The sequence below is a fragment of the Cornus florida genome, unplaced genomic scaffold (genome assembly GCF_030987335.1).
Source record: "Cornus florida cultivar Cherokee Brave unplaced genomic scaffold, ASM3098733v1 CherokeeBrave_3.0.0_Hap2_Chr06, whole genome shotgun sequence".
Lineage (NCBI taxonomy): Eukaryota > Viridiplantae > Streptophyta > Magnoliopsida > Cornales > Cornaceae > Cornus > Cornus florida.
Window position 1 is genome coordinate 62489723 of NW_026775576.1, and position 24515 is coordinate 62514237.

The window sequence follows — 24515 nt, forward strand, 5'->3', positions numbered from 1 at the left end:
TTAGGTTTTACAATCACAATGTTTATGGTTGTAGACTGAATTTGCATTTGTTAAAGGAGTAAGACCTCCTTGCACATTTAATACTTCCTTTTATCCCTTCAACCAATTATATTTTGTCACATATGTAAAAATACTTCATTTTAATATGTCATATCACCACGCGTCAGTATTTAATAAATTCGTAATACAATGTCATCACTACAACCGGGACGTAATTAAGTTTTTCTCATTAAGAGGATTGCTTGATCCAATTGCAATTCAACCAGCTACCCAAATCTAACTTAAAAGTAAAGGTTCCCAACAATTAAAGGGTGTTACTAATCAAGGAAGGTCAACAAGATCTTGATTATAGTTGATCTTTCGTAGTTTGTTGTCTCCAAAATTCATCTTCTTTTTCGTACCTCATTGTCATTCATCTTAATAATCCAGTTCTTGTAAAAGCTTAGGCAACAACTCGAATGGTTAAATGATAAGGAATTGAAGATTGTAGATGTATAAAACTCCCTCTCACAAGATAAATCCAGCATAGATCACTATCATGAAATTAAGAGGTCACTATTCAAGTCAGAATTGCAAAGAATTAAAGAAGCAAAAAAGAAAAAAAGAAAAAAGAAGGAAAGAAAAAAGAAAACAGAAGCAGCAGCAGCAGCAGCTCAGCACTCACCACATCTACCCTCATTCAGAATAGAAGCACTGGAGACCAACTTAAAACTCCCAAAAAAGAAAATCAACAAAAATGATATCTTACATCTAACAAAAAGCAAAGGCTCTAACATTGTGAACTGCTGTAAACTGTTTGATTAATTTCTTGTCAACCGATTAGCTCGCTCTTTGGCCAACGTCTAATTAGAGGCTTCCATTCAACACGGCTTTTTCTCGGCCAGAACACTGTTCACATCAAATAAACATCTAACTAGGCCAACCCAAGAATATCTTTGGTGGGATTGAAGGGGCCTGCTGACTCATCCGGTGAAATTGCTGTTTTTCCCATTTAGTCGCCAGCTTGACGTAAGAATTTAAAGCTTCTCAATAAACACCTGTAATTAAAGACGAATCCAGAAACAAAACAAGTGAGACGTTTCTGTAAGGATTAACAAAAGGAGCAGTAATATGTTATGTAGGATTGAAGTTAGCCATTCAAACTGCACTCCAAAATAAATTAAGCATCCGCTTTGCAGATCCTTAGTTTTCCCCGCAACATTTTAACACCTAAAGTAATCACGGAGAATCAAATGATCTAAATCATTTGGTCATCCTGACATCGTCAGACTCATCTGTTCTGCTAAATTTTTTGTCACTCTTATTAGTTAGCATGGACCCAACCATTCGAAACTCTACCATCTCGCATTTCTTTTAACTAATTTAATCAAATGAAACCAGCGATGCTTAGAATTAAATTCATTTTCACAATACGCTTCCTTCAGAAACTAGTAGCTCACCTGTTACAACTCAAAAGGGAGCCTCAAGTGATTCATCCCAAACATCTGCACTTCCATTGGAGGCATCTTCAGCATCTTCTTCCATTGAAAGCCTAATATATTCCCTGTGTGCAAAGCGATCCCACTCTGTCAAGGTGGGATTCTCGCGCTCCTGTACTCAATCAAACAGCATTGTGATCGTTACCAACACTGACTAACAGTTCTGCAAACATAATATCTTAAAGTGTGATAAAATAATTGCTAAGAATAAACATAAATGCATTGCATACCTGACGAATTAGGAAAGGATCACGAGTTTCAAAGGCCATGAACTTATTAAGGTTAAAGAGGATATTGAAGACGCTGCCCGAAAGTTTACTACCTTTCAAGTCACGTAGCGTAAAATAGTTCTCAGTCTGCAAGCAAGAAAATGTACTTGAAATGTCACATATCAATATTATCAATAGAAGATGCCAGCTAACTTAGCTGATAAGGCATGTTAGTGAAAATACCAAATGCACGGGTTCAAATTACTTTGAGCTTGAACATCGTCTTCCGTCATGCCTATTTTCAACTAAAGATTTGTTTGGGGTAATATTTTTAATGAATAAAGGCTTCTGATGACCGCATGAGTTCAGTTGATGCTACATGCTCCTACTTATAATACCAGTGTATGGTACAATTTTCTTCTCATCGTAGACTTAAAGTGATCTCAAAGACATGCAGGCATCACCAGCATTCAGGTAAAGTACAAAGAAAGAAAATCACAAGATATCAAGTAGGTAAATAGTCATCTCTACATCCATCCCTATTTAACTTTCTAAAAAGAAAAACGTGTCATAGGACACTCACTCTACAAAAATCCCTTCCTTAAACATAATTTGAGAATTTTTGGAATTGCACCACTGAAAACAAATTTACCATCTTATTTTAGCACTCATTGGAGAAAAAATTAGAAAAAATTAACTAAGATGTTCTGGTCCCGTGTAACAAAAACTAAGGAGAGAGAGCACCATGATTCATATTGAGGGTAAAGCTAAGAGAGGGAATATCAAAATCAATAAAAGTATGGTTTTACTAAAATTATGACCATAAATGGGAGCATAAAACAGATTCATATAGCCAACCCCAAATAGTTGGGAAAAGGTTTTGTTGATTTCAATTCAGTATTTTATAAGAAACATTAAATAGTTTCTGGGTAATATGGCAGGTGATTGCTAGAAATTGTGAACAATAATATGTGTGTGTGTGTGTAAGCCAGAAGGTCGTAAAATTTGATAGTAGGGGGCCTAGTGGCCATTAGAAGTCATCCTCAAAACTAGGGCAAAGTGAGAAAAACACCCCTAATGTTTAAATTTTGGGCAAATCTCACCCCTAAGGTTTTTTTTAAGTATATAAGTGCGTTAACTTTGAAAAAATGATCAAAGAAGGCCTTGAGGTCACTATTTGGTTACAAATTTAGTCATGTGCATTGCACATGACCTTTTTAAGATATAAAATTCTGAAAATACTCTTTTCTCTTCCAATAATGTCCTTGTATATAAGGAGGGAAAAAAAAAAAAGGGACACTTTAGTCATTTCACATTTAATTATTTTTTCACTCTTTTTTTTTATTCAGTTATAGAGGGAAACTTTAGTCTTTTCAGCATTCAGGTACTTGTTTGCTCAAAAATTGAATTTTATGGATTTTTCAAAACATATAGGGGGGTTATACACTCTATATGCATACCATAGGGGTGTTTTTCGCTCGCGACCCTCAAAACTATTTCCTCACTCACCTGAAACACTCAAAAAATGATGAAACCACTTATAATAATAAAAAATTAACAATTGTAAAAGATAAAATAGATTAACCTCTGGATTAATCATGTCAACGATTTGACACAAAATATCCTCAAACAGCACAGGTTCTTGGGCCATGCATTCCATTCGATGCAATTGCTCCTCATAGAAAAATTGCATTTCATTTCTTGTCAAGACGCCGTTTCCATCCAAATCTATGCACTTAAACCTGATCGGGAAATACAATGACACAGGTAACAGATCTAGTTGACTACACAACATACTACATAAATATAAACCAAAAAGGTTGTGAATGATTTCAATAATAAGTTCATTAATTTTCAACAATCCTCTTTGATGACTCATTATTAAAGGTGCCATCATCTTTGAAGATATTGTTCAAGTTAAATCTCTCTATAAATAGGAAGCATGTAGCAGAAATCGCTAAAAAGATAGATAGTTCCACAATTATACAGCATAATAAACTAAAGGAGTTCATGTATGCAAATATCTTTAAAATATACGTTGATGAGATAAACAACCCTTCCTATTGCATGGTTATCAAAATTGCAATCCTCACGATCCTACTATTCATATTAAAAAATTGATCCAGATCGTATAAAAAATCGCCAGAGGGTAGGATTTTGACAGAATCGCCATATGATCCTTCAAGATGGCCATCACCAAAGGATCGTAGTAGAATCACCCCATAAGATCGTTGAGGATCATTCAAAAATCTGATAATTTGTTTCTTTTCTTTATAGTATTTGAAACTAATTGCAAAGTACACTGATTTTAAGCCTTTTATAAACAATGTTATTTATTTATAGTATGTGTAAGTGGTAGGTTGTGTTAAAGAATTCGCTTGGTTTGTTTCATTAAAGGAGTAATTTTGGTCTTATAGGACATAAATTTTTGTAAGGTAAACATGAGAATGGAAGGATTTAAATTTTGGCCTTCTCATGTACACGCTGCTTGTAAATTGCATGGTGTTAGGGTACTTCTACCTTGTGAACTACATTATCAGATTCACTTCATGAACCTTTGCAAACGTGCATGTTCCATATGTTTATAATCATATATATAATTTTATACTTATAGTTTATGCTTGTCTAATTATTTTAAGAATTCCTTAGTAATGCATATAGTTTTTGTATTTTGCCCTCACTTTGTAGGATCTTATAATTCTTGATCTGATCCTATGGACCCCAAAAATCAATCCATAGTAAGATCCCAGTCCTAATAACCTTTCTTATTCATCACATAGACACTCCCAACCGTACCTGCTCCGACTTCTCTAGGTATTTAAGATTGATTATTTTTCAGAATTGTATCTATATTACTAGATAAGGTGCTTTTGCACTCAACTCAACTCAGTGAAGCCTTTTTCCAACTACTTGGAGTCAGCTACTTGAATCTCATTTTCCATTCCGCTCCATCTAAGGCCATAACTTCAACTGAACCACAAATTACCATATCTTTCTTTATCAATGTGAACCATGTCACTCTTCCTAACTGGTTCACATAGTGGTCTTAAATAGGGTGCTTTTGTATAAGAATACTGTTCATGGGTTGCCGTGGGTACTTTCAGCTAAAGGCTAATTTGTTCCTGGACTTACAGGACTTGAGAGAATTTTGGGCAGGGACAAATTCATTCTGTGATGAAGAAGATAGGGAAGAATACATAACTTGAAGTATGACTTCTCTAGGGGCCTGTGGAATCTGGATTTGGAAGACTAGCTATCATCACGGGCTTCCATCACAAATTCACAATTAAGACAATAATTAAGAAAAACAAATTAATTATTTATGGGATATTCTATCGTACTGACCAAGCATAAAAATATCAGTTCATAAGACAGCAGGTACCCCCCATGTTGAAAGCAGACTATTATCAATTAAAATTTTAAATTAGTGTGCCTTGGGGGTGCCGGGGCCTACACTGTGAGAATATAAATGAGCTAATAAGAGTTCCTAGAGAAAGCTTAGTGTTATATATTAGCTAATAGGAGTTCCTAGAGCTAATAAGAGTTCCTAGAAAAAGGTTGGCGTCATATCATGTGGTCCATGAGAATGAACATGAGAGTATTTTCAGAGTTATTTTCTCAATGTTTATGGATGAGAGAGATGTCATAAGCCTATAGATTCTGTTTTCAAAGTTTTGGGGGATTTTTCTACTTTCTTTCCGATTTGGTTGCTATCTTGCATACTTCTTGTCTACACGCCACACAAAGAACACAACGATTTAGCGTGATTTGACACAAGGTGTATCTATGTCCACGATGGAGATCCGGCGAAAAATTTCACTGCGCGAAAAACAGGAGATTACAATTTTCAGCCCCCAAATCCAAATCCAGGCCAAAACATCACATAAACATACTTGGGATCTACCTCCAAAGTGTTGTTGGTTGTTATTGAATATTTAATAGAGAAATGAGTGGAGGAAAATCTTCCTTGTTTCCTATTTTCTCTCTCTTTACATTCTCATAATTTCTTCTCCTGTACAAAGGAGCCTCCACCATTGTATTGTATAAGAATTGAGAGAGTACCATAAAACTGACGTAGCCCTTTGGGCTCTTTGTGCCATGGATGTAGGCCCTAGTGGCTGAACCGCGTAATATCTTTGTATTTTTCTCGTTTAATTACTCTTCACATACATTTTATGCTTTACAACAGTTGTCGTTGGGTTTTCACAATGAAAAATCCTGATGGCACTGTTGATCGTATAAAGGCTGACCTAGTTGTTAAGGGTTTCACTCTGACCTGTGGTATTAACTATACCGAGACTCTCTCCTTTGGCTAAGCTACACTCTATTTGCATAATTATCTCTCTTGCTTTTAATGCCAATCTTGACTGACCTCTTCATCAACTTGATGTCAAAAATGCTTTTCTTCACGGTAATCTTGCCACAACAGTATACATGGTTCAACCTCCTTGGTTTGAGTCCAAGGAGGAGTGTGTTTGTCAACTCAGGTAGTCTATTTTATGGACTCAACCAGTCAACTCGTGTATGGCTTGATAAATCTAGCAAGGTAGTGTTGCTCATGACATGACTAGAAGTCAAGCTGATCATTCAGTTTTCTTTAGAAAGACAGTGTGGCATTGTGATTTTGGTGGTATGTGGATGATGTCGTCATTACTGGGAATGACAAGAAGGGTATTCAAACCTTGATTCATCATTTAGGTTCGAATTTCCTCACTAAATATTTGGGCAAGCTCCGTTATTTTCTTGGTATTGAGGTTGAGAGATCAAAGAAAGGCATCTCTTTATCTAAGAAAAAATATACTCTTGATATCTCAAAGGGATACAGATTTATCTTTAGCTCTAAACCTGCAGAAACACACATGGAGACTAATCCTGAAGCTATTGTCTGATGTTGGTGACTTGACTTACAGAAAAGCTGATTTACGTAACCATTACTCGTCCAGATATTGCCTATGCAATCAATGTTGTGAGTCAATATATGGTCAGCCCATGAGTCCCTCGCATGGACGCGGTTATAGGGATTTTTAAGTATCTCAAAGGAGCTCTGGTTCGTGGTCTTCTCTATCAGTTTGCGTATCGAGGGTAACATTGATGCTGATTGGGCAGGTTCTCCTTTAGACTGACAGTCAACAACTGGTTACTGTACTTTTATAGGAGGTAATCTAGTAATTTGGAAAAGTAAGAAGCAGCCGGATGTGACACGGTCCAGTGCTAAAGTTAAGTACCATGCAATGGCTCATACTTCATGTGAACTAACTAGGCTGGGAACTCTATTACAAGAGTTTGGGTTTTTAATTCAAGACCAGATTGTGATAACCAGGCAACTATTCACAGTGACAGTAACGGGTTTTTCATGAGTGAACCAAACATATTGAGGTTGATTGTCATTTCATTCGTTCTAAGGTGACTTGCAAAGAAATTGTGACTTTGTCTGTATCGTCTGGTAATAAATAAGCAAATATCTTTACTAAGACTCTTCCAATACATGCCATCGATTCTATCTGCAGCAAGCTGGGAGTTGTTGACATCTACTCTCCAAACGCATTATATCTTAATCATTCAACATAAAATCTTGTTGCAAAGAAGAGAACTAGATTTAACAATCTAAAAAACAAACACAGTAATTATTCAAAAATGCCTTCAGCTTAGCATTGTCAAGTTGCCTTCAAAGTTAGCTCAAGAATCATGCACTGAGAACATGATTTATCAGCTACCAGAATAAATATTGCACAGAGATTACTATAGTATCCCTATGTTGTCAAATAAAAGGTGCAAACGTACCAATACTCAAGACTAGGCTCAGATGATTTATCCTCCTCTGACAGTATGAAGTAAACAAAATCTTCATATCCCATCTTACCCTCAACCTTGCTGGTAAACTTTCTTGGAACCTAAGACGATATCAAAGCAAAAATAAGTAGAAGAAAAGAGAGTTCACTAGCAAAGTATTGTTATTTTTGTATAAAGCAGCTACTTAGGCCTCTGAGGAACAAAAGCAATATCTGAATGACACAAACCTGGGAAAATATCCTATCAACAATCCTGTAAGTAAGCGCATGGTTACCATATCTGATAAGATTCTCTTTGTCGATCAAGAAATCATGATCCGTATCCAGCTCCCAGAACTTGCAGTATATCACATAGAAGTGTTCATAAGAAAAGTACCTGAAGAAAATTTTGAAGTACAAGAAGATATATCTATAAATATATAAAACAAAATGGTGATAAAAAAATAATATCAAATAGGAAAAGCATGCAATGCAAAGAAAATAAATGTTCTCTTTTTTCTTACAAAGAAACCACTAAGGGTGCAACAATTGCAGGAACAACCCAAATGAGGTGTACAAAACTCCATAAAATGATCAAGAGAATAACTCCTATCTCCCATTACAAAGTATTTATTAATTAAGCACAAACTATACATATTGTTAAATGAATGGAAGAAATTTCTGATATCATCCAAAACAACTTCAGTGAAGCATCAAAAAATTAAGACTAATATGCACAACAAAAATAAAATCAATCTTTCATGAGGAATTTAAAATGAGTAAAATACAACAATCTCCCTAAACGTTTATGACAAATTTTGTTAAGGGTCAGCATTGGTTAATGACAAAAGTTGCCGATGCTTCAAATAGAAATCTCAAATACCATTTTGGTTACCATAAATTGACTTGTCAACTGGAAAATATATTGAAAATTGGGGGGTAAAAAGTAAAATAACACGCTCTGACAATGACATTCAACTACACCGACTGATGGGGAAGGTCGGTGTCATCCCTAAAGACAAAGGGAAGGTGAGTAAAATCATGAGAAATGTCAATGGGAAGTCAATGTAATTTGCCCATTTAAGATACAGGTAAAGTAATCAACTGTTGCAAGAAAAATATTATAGCTGGGCCAGCATAGCTTACCAACTGATAACGAGAGTTAAAGAACAACACAAACTAAAGACGACTTATGAGCATTTCATAATTGATAGGAGCAGTTAGGAGCCTTGCCAAGCTTCCAGCTATATACATTCAATAGAGAAACCAAAAAGTATGAACAATTAAGACAATCTTTTAGCTGCTATCTCTACCTCAAAACTTTGTTGATGTCCTCTTCTTCATCTGCATGTTGCATTGCAGTAATCAAGTCGCCACGTTTCAACTCCTTGAGCGTAAGACGACCATTACCCAATCTATTCACGTAGTAAAATATTCTGTATATTACAGTTTCAGCTGGCCAGTTTCAACAAAATTAAATGTTAAAAATTCATCAATCGAATATGACATCTTTATTGGCACTAGGAATTGTGAAAAACAATCTAAACTTGATGACAATTAAGCCGCACAAAGTCAGTAAACGCATCTATGCTTGCTATCAACCAAATACAACACTCGTTTCCTGGCTCATGCAAGCAACAGATTAGGATGTTGCATAGCCAAGGAAAATACCATGCATACAACAAAATTCAAAAATGAAAGCAGCATGAAAACTACCTCAATTGAATTCATCATTGGAAGCTAAAGGAGAATATGGCTATATGTTACATTAACATATTCAGGGTAAGTGGGGAGTAAGAAAATTTAAGAATTATCATGTACAGGTATTATAGTAAAGGTGCTGCAAGGAGAAGGGCTGAAGAGATTTTTGTATGTCATGATATTTCCATAATCATTACCTGACCCAGTTTAAATTCACTGTGAAGCTATAGATATGCAAACTATACGACAGATCTATGGCACCACCAATTTTCTAACCATAAGGATGAATCACTGGAACAATAGACAACAGTGATGCTGATTCATTGCACCAAAAAGGACCAATTTTAATGAAGAATATTCGTGGGAAATTTTAACGTCCATGAGGTGCTTATTAATTTTTGTTTATATATGGTACATCTTAAAGCCCTGATCCCTGTGGTACATCTAAATCAATAAAACCCTTTTCATTGTGGTACATCTAAAACCCTGAAGTCAACACCAGACCCCTTGATGAGTTGAAAGGATCAGAAGCCTAATTCTCACTCCAGTAAAGTTTGGATAAAAGCCCTCTATCTTTGGTTGGTTATTTGTCTTAACAAGATTTCTATAATCGAATCAACTCAACGGTGTCTTTAAAAATAATTAATCCAAAACCATAAAATCTAAACCCCAGACTGGGGACAAGAATCTTGGGTAGTGACCCAGTTTAATCTAGTTTAACAAGTTAGCCAGAAATCAAAAGAAACTGCAACCCAGCAGCAGTATTGCATTCTAAGGAACTAACTCAGACATTGCAACATATTTTTTCCTGTGTTACAATGTATAGTAGTCCTATCAGAATGAAACTCGATAACCCATGTGCTCAATAGTTTTTCCTTAAAAACATAAACAGACATCAAGTATCTGGAGTTTTATGGTAGCAAAATGAAAGTAACAAACACAATCATAATATCAAATTGAGTCAATAATAAACAGATTTACCAACTGCGTAACATACCATATCTTTCTTGAAATTCAGGTGTGCTTTGTAAGAACTCCAACCCCGGGTGAGTTGCCAAAAGTTCTCGAAGCACGGCTTTGAAGTCATCCTATCGTCAAGCCAACAAACATATAAAACAACAGAGATGAAAAAGATTAGCTACCTGTTGACAGAACTATAGTTCAGCATATATGAAGATACTTCTGACAGTTTTGTAGCCACACAACGAGAACCCAATTTAAACTAATCTTTAAAGAAACTACAAGTAGCTTAGACAAGAAACAACAAACACAAAACATGATTGAAAGCCACCTGACTGAGGTATCTAGAATCTGGCTGTTTTAAGATTGTAAATATTTGGGTAGCTACATCCTTTGTCAACATGTTGCCATGGACCCAATAATCAACAAATGCATCCCTACAGGCATGTTAGTAAACAAAGTGAGAAAAAATACATACAACTAGGAAATGCAATACCAGTCAACAGAATACAACCAGGAACAGCTTATGTTGTTCCACATATAGCAACCCAGCTTCAACAATAATAAAAATACAGTCCAGATACAGTGAATATGAACAGAATTTTCATACTAACAATGAGAGGGAGGGGGAAGTTACTGAATACCAAATGAAAGCTGAAGTCTAATTCAACAGTGTTAGGCAGATAACAGAATGTCAAAAAATGATTATTATGCTACAGTTACATGTATGTTTTTGAATGACGTTTTCAGAACCCACACCCATATATATTTAACTTTTTTCTCTGAAGATGCCATGCAAGATACCAACAACCATGTCATTGTCCTATAAGTGCAGATAGCTAAAACGCAAAAACAGGATGAAGGCATGAAGTACATAACTATTTTATGTAAGTATTGGAATTAAGAAAAATATAACATTATTTGGTCCCCAGAAACATGAAGATAAGGAGTGACTATGAACGGTAAAAAACCATTACATTATTTATTCACTAGATTTCCTTCAAATGCATGTTTAAGGACACCATCCAATGGATAGACAAGCAATTATAATCAGGATCTAAAATACACAAGTAATAATGAAACAGCTCCTTGCATATTCATTCAGAATAATTCATACTCTTCTCCCATTAGCGCCCCCTACTGTCATAAAGTGCATCATTTTAATCAAGCATGTCACAAGTTCGGTAAGATCATGTGTTCATAAAGTTCATCATCTTACTCAAGCATGCCACAAGTTATGTAAGATCATGTGTCCATCAAGTGCATTTATATACCATGTGTAAAATCATTTATATAAGATCATGTGGTCATTCTACAATAAAGGGCAAGGAAAAAAACTAAACTATAATCTTGATCATCTTTCTCATCCATCCTTACCATGCAGCATTACTAGTGTTCTGCTTCACTAACCTAGTATAATAATTTGCTATTGCAGGTATTGGTTAATTGCCTCCACGACATCCCTTTTGTATTGGTAATATATTTTTGTGGGTTTAGTTAGCAGAGCAATATGATTGTTTTGTGGAATTTTGCATTTCTAGCTATTGTCTGCCTCGAAACAAATGTTAGAATCTTTCAGGAGAAGTAATTGTTAGTTGATATGTTGCAAGAGAAGGTTGTTTCATTAGCTGTCTATTTTGGTATCAGTTACTAAAGAATTTGAACGAGTCCCACTGGGAATCATCTTTAGTGATTGGAACCGATCCGCTCTTCCATTAGTTTTCTAATGAAGAAATAAAAGTTTTGGTCCCCTCCTAATGTAGAAAGCATCAAATTTAACTTTGATAGTTGTTCCCATCAGAATCCAAGTCAGCTTGACATTGGAAACACATTTATAGAGCATGATATAATATTCATTTCATTTCTCAAGGCCAGCTGGGACAGATTTTGCCATCAAAACTTAACTCCTTGCTCCTCTAGAACGCTTAAGAGGGCATACGAAATGGGATTGTCTAATATTTTGATTGAGGGAGACACTTTTGTGGTCATCAGCTTGACAAATTCAGGGCATCTGGTTCCAGGCATAACAGTCGAAAGATTTCAGATCCTAAATGTACTCATCTCTCTCTCTCTCTCTCTCTCTCTCTCTAACCCCCACAGGGTAGAAGATGGCATAAATTGAGATCTTTGGGGCGTCAAGCCTCATTACGATGAGTTTACTGATACCCGTGGTTTGGGGGTGATTGCAGGCATCCAAAGATATTAGACACTCCGTCACCAAAATCAATAAATAAATAAATGACCTGTTCTACAACATGAGAATTTTATTCTTGCTGCGGAACTTGCATAAAATGATGAAAATAAAGTATGTTCCTCGGCCATTTAGTTGTTTATTTTAATTTTAAAATGATATCTCAACACATTCAATGAGGCCTCAGAAGGGGCTTGAAACATTATCTAACTCAAGATATGTGGCACTGATGCTGGATATAATATCCATAACATCTAGGTCATGCAAGTTTCAGACCACTAAGTTCAAAAAGTACTGACCGGAGCACTTTTACTCTCATATAAGTTTATAGCGATGTTTACTGGGCTCGGTTATGGTTGGACATGGGTGCATGTCTAGGTGTCAGGTCCTTCTGATTGTCAAAGTTTGGGATACGCATCATATGTGGACATGGATAATATGTCAAAGAATCCTTGACACAATTGTTATAGGAGTTTAAAATGATGAACTAAGATTAAAGGCAAATTTGAAAGAGAACATAAGATATTGGGCAAATTTAAGAATAAGTATTATTTTTAGGTATTTTGAAGAAATATAAAAATTTGGGGGGCAAAACTGCAATGATAACCATTTTAACCTATTCGTTCTCCCTTCGTTTACAAGTTGCACCGCTGTAGAGGGATAAAAACCCAAGGTAATCAGGATCAGAATTCAACGTAGGATCGATGGAGGTTCTTTAACACTAGTACAAAAATAACATAAATCAACTTTCTAAATAAAATTATTTTCAAATAAATAGTAAATAAGGCAAAACACAATATCATCAACATTCTCGCAAATATCAATTAACATTAAAAGAACCTAAGAGAGCAAGCGTGACACACACTTAAACCAATTTCTTGATTTCCTCTATGCAAGAACGTCAACGTAACAACCTAAGCAGAATTTCATAGAAGCAATTAAGGCAAAGCCTAAACAAAGAGAAAAAATGGAACAAATAAATAGAGTAAAGAAGAGCAATTAAGGCAAAGCCTAAACAAAGAGAGAGAAAAGAAACACAGAAATATACAGAGTAGAACAATATAGTTGCCTGATTATCTAAACAATTATGTTGGAAAGACTATTTTTTGATTAAGAAGAAGAACAAAACAGAGAGAGAGAGAGAGACAGAGAGAGAATAAAGGGTTAAAAACAAAGTCCCTCTCTTTTTGTGCAGAATGGGCAAATAATAGGCGGAGAAACTGAGCCTTCATTTTTTTTTGTTTTAAAAAAGATGGAAAAAAATATAAAAATCAAGAGGTTTTGGGCAAAATAGAGAAATTTTTTAAAGTTTCGAGTCATACTTTTGAAGTTCAGAGTTGCATCGTGTTTACCTTTGAAGTTGGGTTTCCGCTTTTTTTTTATAAAAAATAAAATTAGACTGAAGTGTTGGGACATTATCCTTAAAAATCTTAAATTCTTTGCCAAGAATGGATTGTAAGCCCAAATAAATCCAAGAAATGAGCAAAACAACACGATTCAGTAGGATCGCAAGATCCTACAAGATTCTACGATCCTAAACTCGATCCTACTGCGATCCTACTTCCAAGCGATTCTTTATGTGATCTAGATCAATTTAGCGATTTGGGATCCTAGGATCGCCTGGATCAGGATTTTAACTACCATGATAAAACCCCAGCCCTAGCCACTTAGGGGACCCCCCAACCCACTGTCAAGAACTACCCCATCACCGAACCCAATTATGTTATCAGAATCTATCTTCGGCCCACCACTCTATATATCCTCCGACATAAATGCGCGCGCATCAATATCTAGAGATAGAGAGAACAGACACGAAGATGAAATGGGGATTCTACATGCATATTATGCAGATATCGCGGGTTGAAACCTGAGGTGTGGTTGCACAAAATGTGAGGGCAAAAGAGTTACTAATTGTAGCTTCTGGAAACCCTAAGGGTGATTTTAAATAGAAGGCATTTAAGAATAACAAATTAAGTAAATTAACACAGTGGCATTTAGTAAGTTAAACATATAACAAGGGTGGGCTGATACCCCTTGAACCTGTCCCTGGCCCCACCTGATTCAGCCTTCAGGTTTAGATTTTCCTCTCCATTTCCTCCCCTACCCCATTTATAGTATCCACGAAATTGATGTCAACAGATATGAAATTTGCTAGGATGCTTGAACCAACCTTTCTTTTATACAAGTAATGATTTTATGGAATCAACCATTATGTAGATACAAAATGGACACATTCATAAATTATTAATTTTGATAGAAATAAGAAGTAATTACCTGGTTATAATGCCAGTGCAGGCAACATCAATCTTTCTAAATAGAGCAGTAGAAAAGAAAGATGGAAGCTTGCAAATTTCCTTCGTAACTGGTTTAAATTCTGACATAAAAAATTATGATAAAATTAATTAAACTATTGACTTCCAAATAAACAAACAAATCAGTTTCCATACCGAGAATATATTTCAAGTATATCTCACCATTTATTTGTAGTCCATCTAAGTGGCCATAGAAAAACTGATTGATTCTAAACAAACACCGTTCCTTTAGTTCATTCGGAGGTGGACGACCATTTTGAAAGTAAAACTGAAAGTATTCCAATCAAAAGTTCAAAACCAATAAACAAGAATACTAATATTAAAAGCTAAGCACATACGGGGAGGGGGAATCATCAGAGATTGATCGAACCTGAGGTATTAATTCCTTTACTGGCTCACTAATTAATTTTAGAGGAGAACCCAGAGCTGAAGGCCCCACCCTCTGTTTCACAACACGAGGAGAACCGGATGAACTTCTTGGTGAAAGTGGCGGAGCACTGCCAGCAGGAAACATGGACGGCAATGAATTGATTGCGGCAGCATTTGGGCTAGAAGATGTCCCAGGGACATTCAGGGGAACACCTGCCTTTGCATTGTTAAGCAAAGATTTCACCTGCACCAACAGAGATAACTCTATAACTCATTGCTTTTCTAATATTGAGTTCTTTTTTTTTTTTTTTTTTTTTTGGGGGGGGGGGGGGTGGACACAGAGGCCAAAACCAAGGAAATCAAGAAAAGAAATACAATAAATACTAGATCATGAACAGTCCTACCATCGGAAGTGGTGAACTCGGGGCTATGGTGTTAGCAGTTCTAGCTTACCAATAACAAGGCCACAGGTTTCTAAACTTTCTATTTACCAAATATATATGAATGTTAAGGTTAAGGGCACTGCAAGACACAAACTGGGTTGTGTTTCTACTATTAGTAAGGCAAGTTCTACCAGAATTAACATCTTCTTTTCTTTTTAATCTTTTTTTTTTTTTTTTTTTACAACAGAAACCAATATGTTAATTCAGAAAAAATCATTAATGCAATGAAATATTTGGCAGATTTTCCAACATTTCCATTTACATCAGATAATGAATCTATAGTTCTGCACTTTTTTCCAATTTAAGCCCTGAGCACACCATAATATCTTCTGACTTATATCAAGATGCAACTGAAAACATATTCATTCAAGGTAGACTGATGCATGAGGGGAAGAAAGGAAGAGAAAGAAAATAGAAGATAAGAGAAGAAGGTAGATTTTCCGACATTTCCATTTACATCAGATAATGAATCTATAGTTCTGCACTTTTTTTCCAATTTAAGCCCTGCGCACACCATAATATCTTCCGACTTATATCAAGATGCAACTAAAAATATATCCATTCAAGTTAGACTGATGCATGAGGGGAAGAAAGGAAGAGAAAGAAAAAAGAAGAGAAGAGAAGAGAAGAAGAAAGAAGAAAGAAGAAGGGAAAAGAAAGAGAAAGACAGGAAAAGATTGCAAGGAGATGGGAATTTGTGACAAGGTCTATAGGTGGTGTCACTTCAGTGGAAGGTTCCCATCGATATTGAAAGTTGTGATTGTAGATTGAAAACTGGACCAAAGGATTGAATCAACATCTTGCTTCAACCTTCATCAATTACACGATATAAACAAGGTAAGCGACCTAAGAACCATAGGATCCGGAGTGAATAATGATAAACTTGAATTAAGTTGGATTTAATTTAACGCTAATTATAACTTAGTTTAATATAATTATAAATTTAAGTTGAATATTACGGAGTATTTCATTACGAATGCATTTGGAAAAATTTAAAGTTGGTTAGAAAACATATATTTTGAGTACAAGGTAAAAATCATTGTTTCAGGAAAGGATTTCAAATTGTGGAAATTGACCTTTGCGTCTTTAAGAAAATCATCAAAAATAAAATACTTGTAATTTCATGATGAAATTTATATTCAGAAACTAGATTTGATAAGCTTTCCAACAATATATTATATGCCTAATTTCAAGTCCGTTTGACCCCTCAATGGAGTGTCCAACATAAGGGTATATGCAATCAGGTTTAGCTGAAAAGGTGAATGTGGATCATCAAAGTTACTCCAAAATAGCTTGATCGATCAAGGAAAACCCAGTAGGTGTCGATCAGTCAAACCAATACCCAAAGTTGATCAAAGACGCATTTCCAAGTCCTAAAAGGTTTCTAAACTTTCCAAACCATCCCTAATCAATTTCTGACACCTCCAACACTATAAAAAGGTGCTCTAGGATTCTCTAAACACAAGCATAACAAAAGAAATAACTACACAATTGTGAGAGAGTTTGAGAGCTTTGTTGTCAATCACAAGCGAGGTTCCTCATAAATACCATATATTATTGTGTGATCGAGTTCCAAAGCGACAAGCTTCATTGAATACTTGAAGACTGGTCAACCACAACATTTACACATCAAAGCTTGGACGACTAGTCATTGGAGATAAAATCACTGGTTAAAGAAGCGGATCAAGTAAGCGGATCTGTTAACGAGCTAACTAGGTGTGTGCCTGGAGTCTCGAGTTTAGTGTTTCTAGTGTTTGGGAAACTCTTCACCTAGTTGTAAACTTCTTTCTCATAGTGGATTTGATTAGCCTGGACTAGGTCAGTTGGTTTTTCCCGTTGGAGTTTTCCACGTAAAAACCATGTGTTCATGTATGGTTTCATGATTTATTTATTTCTGATCTCTGTATTTAACTGATTCATATTGCTGTCTTTTAGATATAATAATTACAATGTAAAAACAGATACTATTAATCTATTAACCAATCTAAATCTTTATTAGGCATAGCACGTACTCTGACATATTAGCATAGTTGTTAAAGGCTCAAGGCGCACAAAATCGCAAATGCCTCCCGGAGCCTGAGGCGCAAGGCGAGGCGCGCGCCCGACTGAACCAAGGCGCACGTTGAAAAAAAAAAAAACAAAACCCACCCAATAAAGTATTATAGATGCAATAGTATATATAAAGATGCAAAAGTCAACTAAATAAATTACTTATGTTAAATATTCAACATAAAGATGCCAAAACCTTGATATCCATGTTTGCTAGATGTAAGTCTACGAACCAATATTAAAATAATATGTATATATATTAGTTAATTTCATTACCCCTGTCCATATATATTCTTGTAAGTTTGTAACTCTGCTTTTCCTGTGGTTTTGTATTTGCACAGACCAGAAAAAACCAAATTTGGTAAGTGTAGACTGATGCACCTTCAACCTTGATCTTATATTGGTGACAAGGTTAATTTAATGATGCAATGAAGACCTGCAGTTGTGTGTGTGAGAGACTGTGCAATTGGGATTACAAGGAATGGGTGATGTGATGATCCAAGTCTGTTCAACTAAAGAAATTTCATGCACAAAGCAGAAACGCATTGATTGTTCTATATAAAGTATGAAGTAAAGAGATTCGGATTATTTTTTTTTGACAAATTTAGGTGAGTAAGCCAACTGCCAACAAATCATTATCTCACTAATTATCATTATTCACTAATTATCGGCATATTAGAAAGATGAGGCAAAATAAATTGTGACACAATTAAGTTGAATCAACGAACTAGATTACTAGAATCCATTAAATCAACAAATTAAAAATATCAGTTACACTCATATATCATTGGGAATATATCCTATTAAATCCACAAAATTAGAAATAGGAAAGTTAAATTAGAGAGAGCCAAGAGAAGAAGAATAGAGGAAAAATAAAAAATAAAAAATAAAAAATAAAAAAATAAAAGAAGAGGAGACTAGAAAGAGCCAAGAGAGAAGAATAGAGAAAATAAATAAATAAAAACGAAGAGCCTAGACTCGGCTCAAAGAAAAAAAAAGAAAAAGAAAAATGAGCCTAGACTCGGCTCAAAGAAGAAAAAAATAAAAAAAATAAAAAGAAGAGCCTAGACTCGGCTCAAGGAAGAATAGAGAAAAAAAAATTAAAAAAGAAGAGCCTAGACTCGGCTCAAAGCAGAATAAAATAAAAAAATAAAAAGGAGCAAGAGAGTGACTAGAGTCACTAGAGCCGAGAGAAGAAGAAAAACTGAAGAGAAGAAGAAGAAGAAAAGAGAAAAAAAAAAATTGCCGAGAACTGAGAAGAGAAGAAGAAGCAAGAAGGAGAGAAGAAGAAGAAGGAGAAGAAGAAGAGAGGGAAGGATAACTTACCAGGCTTCGGCGCAGATGCAGATCTGGCAGATCCAGTCTTCGGCGCTTCACAGATCACTCGTACTTCTCTCTTCTCTGTCTCTTCAGTCTTGACTCTCTTCTTTCCACTTTCCTTTTGCTCTTTTATTCCTTTCTTTTCTTTTCTTTTTCTTTTTTTTTTTTATGCTTTTTAACTTGCAAGTTGTGTAGATTTTGTAATAAACAAATAAAAACAACAAATAAACAAATAAAAAACAGATACAAGTAACACAACCAAGATAATTAAAAAAAAAAAACCCATTTTTCACACAGGCGCGCCTGCATCTCGCCTGTAGCCTTGCGCCTTTGTCTAAGAGGCGCGCGCCTATCCCAAACCACTCGCCTTAAGTCAATCAAGGCGCCAAGGTGGCGCCTGGAGGCGCCTTGCGCCTCAGGCGCGCGCCTTCGGCGCCTTTAACAACTATGCATATTAGAGACTGGGATAACAGTCCTACAATTTTTTATCACTCCAAAATAGAATTCATAGTCCACCCAGTTCTTAAAAGCCTTGTATATAGGAAAACTCACACATTAATATAAAAGATAAAATATATATTTTCAAAAGACAAATAATATGAAAAAGATAACATAAATACTAAATAACCTAATTCCTAAAATATCCCTAAAAAATAAAGAAATATAAAAGATAACCCTAAAATTTCTCTCTTGTGCCTACGCCTTGCATAGTTGTGTATCATATGTACATGTGAGTCCCCTCTTGAATCCCATCATTTCTCCCCGTTCAGAAGAACATGCCTCTACAAAATTGTGGTAGTGCACTGCTCCAAGAGCTAGGATCAATCCACCCTTTTGCTTCTTTTTTTTTTTCCTAGAGGATCAAAAAAATGAATAGCTCCTTCAATAAATGTTAGGTCCACTGGCCTCCGCACCTAAACCTTAATCAGGTCAACATCACAGATCGATTTAAATACACAAGAAACATACTCAGTATGCAACTTCATATCAACATCTGCATGTCCTAACTGACAAAGACTGAGAAAGCCTGCACGGTAAGTACAAACTACAGGGAGCTTTAAATATATATTTCTCGGGGAGAATCTCCCCAGATTTGCGGTGCTTTATAAGGCCCATCAAAATATCCTTATTTCCATGCATTGAGAGAGGAATCCAAATACTTCCCACTCTATACATCGAGTGCTAGCAATTAGACCCTCATCTTGCTTAATTAGCATATGTCGGAGTGCATGACCAAATCCAAGGAAGACAGTCTCAACCTCCGGTAATGTCGCAAGGCCCGGCTTCTCTCCTACTGGAGGCATTTGATTGCATACCATATAGGCCAGAGGCACCATATCATGTATTGACTGCTTAAAACAACCTCATCCATTCAAGCACCTCCATGTTCTTTAGATGGACATCATGGACTAGAACATGGATCAAAATAGAAGTATGCAATCAGATTGCATGAAAAATCTTCAAGACGATGGTTACTAAAAATCATTATTCCAAACCTTTGAGGAAAATTTTCAACTCAAGATGTTAGAAGGTGGCTGGACCCGAACATCGATTGATCAATATGAATCTCGAGAAAGGATGGTTGACCGCTGCCTCCTTTTCCTAGAGGCTATCCAACCGTGGTTTAGAGTATAAAATTTCAAGATAGGTATCTGTTCCTACTTCAGTATCTTCATGCTACTTAGTTTGACAACAACATTGTCTTCATAGAATTTTAGTCATCCACGGTGTCATCAGTCCCTTCAAATCTCTGTTAAGCATCACAACCGTGTTAATTAAAACAAAACATCAATTAGATCATCAGAATCCACGTCAAGCATCACCATGCATGACCTAACCTTTGCAACCATGTTAAGCACCCAGATAGCCTTCACATAACAACAACCAGACAAATTAGACAACTTTTAAAGGCCATTACAGTTAGTTGAAAATTTTCTTTCACTTGTTCATCATTCCAAGGCCCATCACGAGCTGTGATTCTCCTAATATCACTGATGCAATAGAGGACTGGAACTTTCACGTCCAATCCGGGTGCCAAAATAATTCATTAGCAATGTAAATAAAAGAACTCCCTCACTGAGAATGCTTTAGAACTAGATTCCATTACAAATCATACGATCCTATAAGGAATATGATCTAAAATCGGGAACTTAACCCGAATAAGATCAATGAACCTTAAATCAAAACTTTATCTAAAATAAGATCCATTATCATAACTTAACCTAAAAAGGATAAATGGACCATTAGCACAGCCCATGTCCAGCAAATCTCCAAAAAAAAATAAAATAAAAAACCCTCAACTTCTTAACATTTGAAGGCATAAATAAATAAAAATATACCAACAACATACTAACATAAACTTAACACAAAATAAGACCTAGATTAAACCATAACAAGATTAGTCAAGGTCCAAAACAAACTCCGTGTGAAATTCCAAACTTGCTCCTTGTTATCCGGCTCAAGTCCTTTCATGGTCAGAAGGCCCGTAACTTTGACCATGTTTGTGTACATAACATGCAAAAACCAATGACCATAACCTTTCGCACTTTGTCTATTAAATGGAACGTGTTGGTTAAGCCAGAGTATTTACACCTCCTACACTCTTGGTTACTTGGTTTAGGCAAATGCAGAAGAAAGATGCTGCATTTAATGCTCACTTGTACCCCTACAGTCCATTTTGGAATAAAGTCAAGCTCCTTGCCTTTCTCCGGTCTTCACTTTTTCTCGAATTAAAAGGCTACACCTCTAATTGGAAAGGTAATTCCTATCCTTTGCCAACAAAATCTTCTATTCATGCTTTTTAGATTATTTTTCTCACCCTCTGTTTGAAGTTTTCTCACCCTTTGTTTGAAGTTGAGCTTTGAACATTGCCCACTTGATTTTAAATAAATAAATTTATATATATATAAAAAAAAAAAAAAAGGGTATTCAGATTATTTGGACACTGCAGCAGTATTACTGGGTTTTTACTTCTACCTGATCAGCAAAATACAAAGGGGCTCATGTTATGTTGCTTGCCCTCGGGAAGAGTCAGCACCATACAGAGAGCCAAATTATGAGCCAGGTAATCAAGGTGGTCACTTGGAATTTCTTACAATTTCTGATAATGCCGTACCATTTGTTTTCTATTTCATTTGTTCTTAAATTTATCAATATCATTTCCTAAACTAGGACCAAATTATAATAACAAAACTAATCCAAAAATGTAAAGCAACACTTTTGTTAAACTGGAAACCAGGATACTCTATAAACAACCAAAAAGGGCATAGTACAATGAACACCAATGCAATTGGATATGATGGGACCAAAAAAAAAAAAAAAATTAAATGAGGTGTTGATATAATTACCACAGGAGCAGTCTCGGGGAGAGAAAGCCATTGCTGGTACAGTTTTTCAGCGACGTAAGGGTTTGCTTTTATGGCCAAAGGAGACACCTCTGGAAGCTGCAACAATTCAGCGTCAAGACGCAACACATCCCCATTGTAATCCATATCCATCACAACCCAAATTCAATTTTCTCGCCCACAAAACCAAATCAACACAATCTTCAGATCTTGAAACCACTACGATCACCAAAACCTAAACAATCGACAATATCTCACATCACACCAGTTTCGTTCATTGCAAGCGAACTTGGAGCGTCAATGCCTTGAATTTTTAATTCAGGATATGGTAAACGTGATCAGATAGTACAGATTTGAAGCTCTGAAACTAGAAAAGGTCACAGATCTTCGTCGAATGAGGATCCAGCTTCGAATCTGACTACCGGAACCGATTGGGGATTGAGAGAGTAGGCAGATAAAACCCTAGAATCGAATTCTGTCAGATATAGGGAGAAGCGAATTTACAGGATATTTGGAAGAGGATTGAGAGATTCGATACCTCGAAACCCTTGAAGAGAGAGAGATAGAGAGAGAGTGCACAGTGTTTGTAAAATTAACACCTGAAATGAAACTCACAAAGACGAAGGACACGTCTGTGATTATCGACGGTCTTGGTCACGTGACAAAAACGTGATATGTTTACTGCTCACATTTGTTAAGGCTGTGTTTGGATGAGGCATTTTAGAAGGGAGTAAGACCAAAAAACAATATAGGAAAACTACCAAACTAGGCCCTGTTTGGTTTGCGGTTTTATTTTAACCCAAAACATAACAAAACATCTTTGGTAATGTTCATTTGTTACAAGATTTTTAAAAGTAAAAATACAAAAAACATATTTAATAAAAAAATATTGCAAGTTTAAAAAATATAATGATTAGTTTTAAAATGTCATTTAAGAATTTTTTTAATTTTTTTATTAGTGTTGAAATATCTAAAAATATCAAATTGATGTTTTTATTTCTATCGACTATTCACGAAACGTTTTGAAATTGTACAAAACAAAATATATTGTTCTAAAACTCTTTTTTTTATTATTGTTCACTATTATCATGCCCAACAAAAATTAAAAAATTGTACAAAACAAAATATATTGTTCTAAAACTCTTTTTTTTTTTTTATTGTTCACTATTATCATGCCCAACAAAAATTAAAAAATTAAAAACAAAACGCATATCAAACAAGCTCTAAAAGAGCATAGAAATCTGTTCAAACCATCAATTCATTCCTAATATATTAAATCTAATGATTTGGTTCGATTTCATAATTCAATGGTTCGGTTTATCATTCCAAATGTGGTGTGGTATCGTCATGAATGATTCTATTTACTATTTTATTTTTATTTTATCACATGTCTAAATAATCTTAACCTATTAATCACCTTGCAAATGTAGTAATCAATTTTAATTCTATAATTTTGTCTTATTACACATTCATCTCAATTTTATAAATTTTCTTTTTTTTAAAAAAAATTAAAACTATGAAAACATTAAACAATTTTTACATAACCGTACAAAAAAATAAATAAATAAAGGGTTTTCAGATAAGAATTTCATATTATTTATTCTGTTTCACTTCTCAAAAAATTTTAAAATGGATCAATCTTGACCCATAATTACCACATTTACGAAAAAGACAAAATGCTCTCTTCAAACCAAATTTTGCATGTCCAAATTTACCAGAAAATTACAGATTTGACTCGTGAATTCAACTTTCATGTATGTAAATGTCGTGAATCATGGCTTTAGTTTAAATATTATTTTCTTTTGAATAATACTTAGGTCCTCACTAATAGGAACTACACCATATCAATAATAAATAAATGTGTCATTTTTAATTATCAAATCAAATATGGTGGGGTAGATACCCACTTACCAAATCAGAAATCTCTAATTTTATAACTAAAATAAAATGTATTTATTTATTATTGGTCCACATCAACGATAAGTATGGTGTAGATCTACTATTGAGGACCTAAAATATGGCACAACAGGTAAGTTATGTGTGACGTGCATGTCTATGTCCAAATTTACACACCATTGTGACAACAGAAACTTTAGGTGTAAATGTTATATTGTGTTTTTATTCAACATATACAAATATCTTAATAACATAAAAACAATTTACAATTCCAAGCCAACGTCCAATTAAATAAATAATCGGTGTATGAACCCTAAGAAGATAGTTGTCGGATCCGAATGGAAAAATGAATGGGTATAAATGGGTGGGTATGCACTACTACCTTATAGATTAAGTTTTTGGATAAATAAATAAGCGTCCACCCGTTATAATTGATATCAGAACCAGACCCAGTTTTTGATTTGGTGTCACATCA

At 35.1% G+C, this 24515-nt stretch overlaps 1 protein-coding gene across 1 annotated transcript; it reads right to left on the reverse strand.

Moving 5' to 3' along the window:
- Positions 1-507: 507 nt before the first annotated feature.
- LOC132311700 (serine/threonine protein phosphatase 2A regulatory subunit B''beta-like) lies at positions 508-22765 on the reverse strand. The gene is made up of 13 exons (XM_059809744.1): positions 22148-22765; positions 14990-15232; positions 14782-14887; positions 14582-14681; positions 10448-10553; positions 10154-10244; positions 8769-8910; positions 7705-7852; positions 7469-7578; positions 3273-3429; positions 1709-1834; positions 1440-1590; positions 508-1037 (listed from the first exon to the last, which is right to left on the reverse strand). Exons 1-12 carry the CDS (start codon positions 22295-22297, stop codon positions 1450-1452), a joined length of 1620 nt encoding a protein of 539 aa, XP_059665727.1. The 5' UTR covers positions 22298-22765; the 3' UTR covers positions 508-1037; positions 1440-1449.
- Between the last annotated feature and the right edge of the window lie 1750 nt (positions 22766-24515).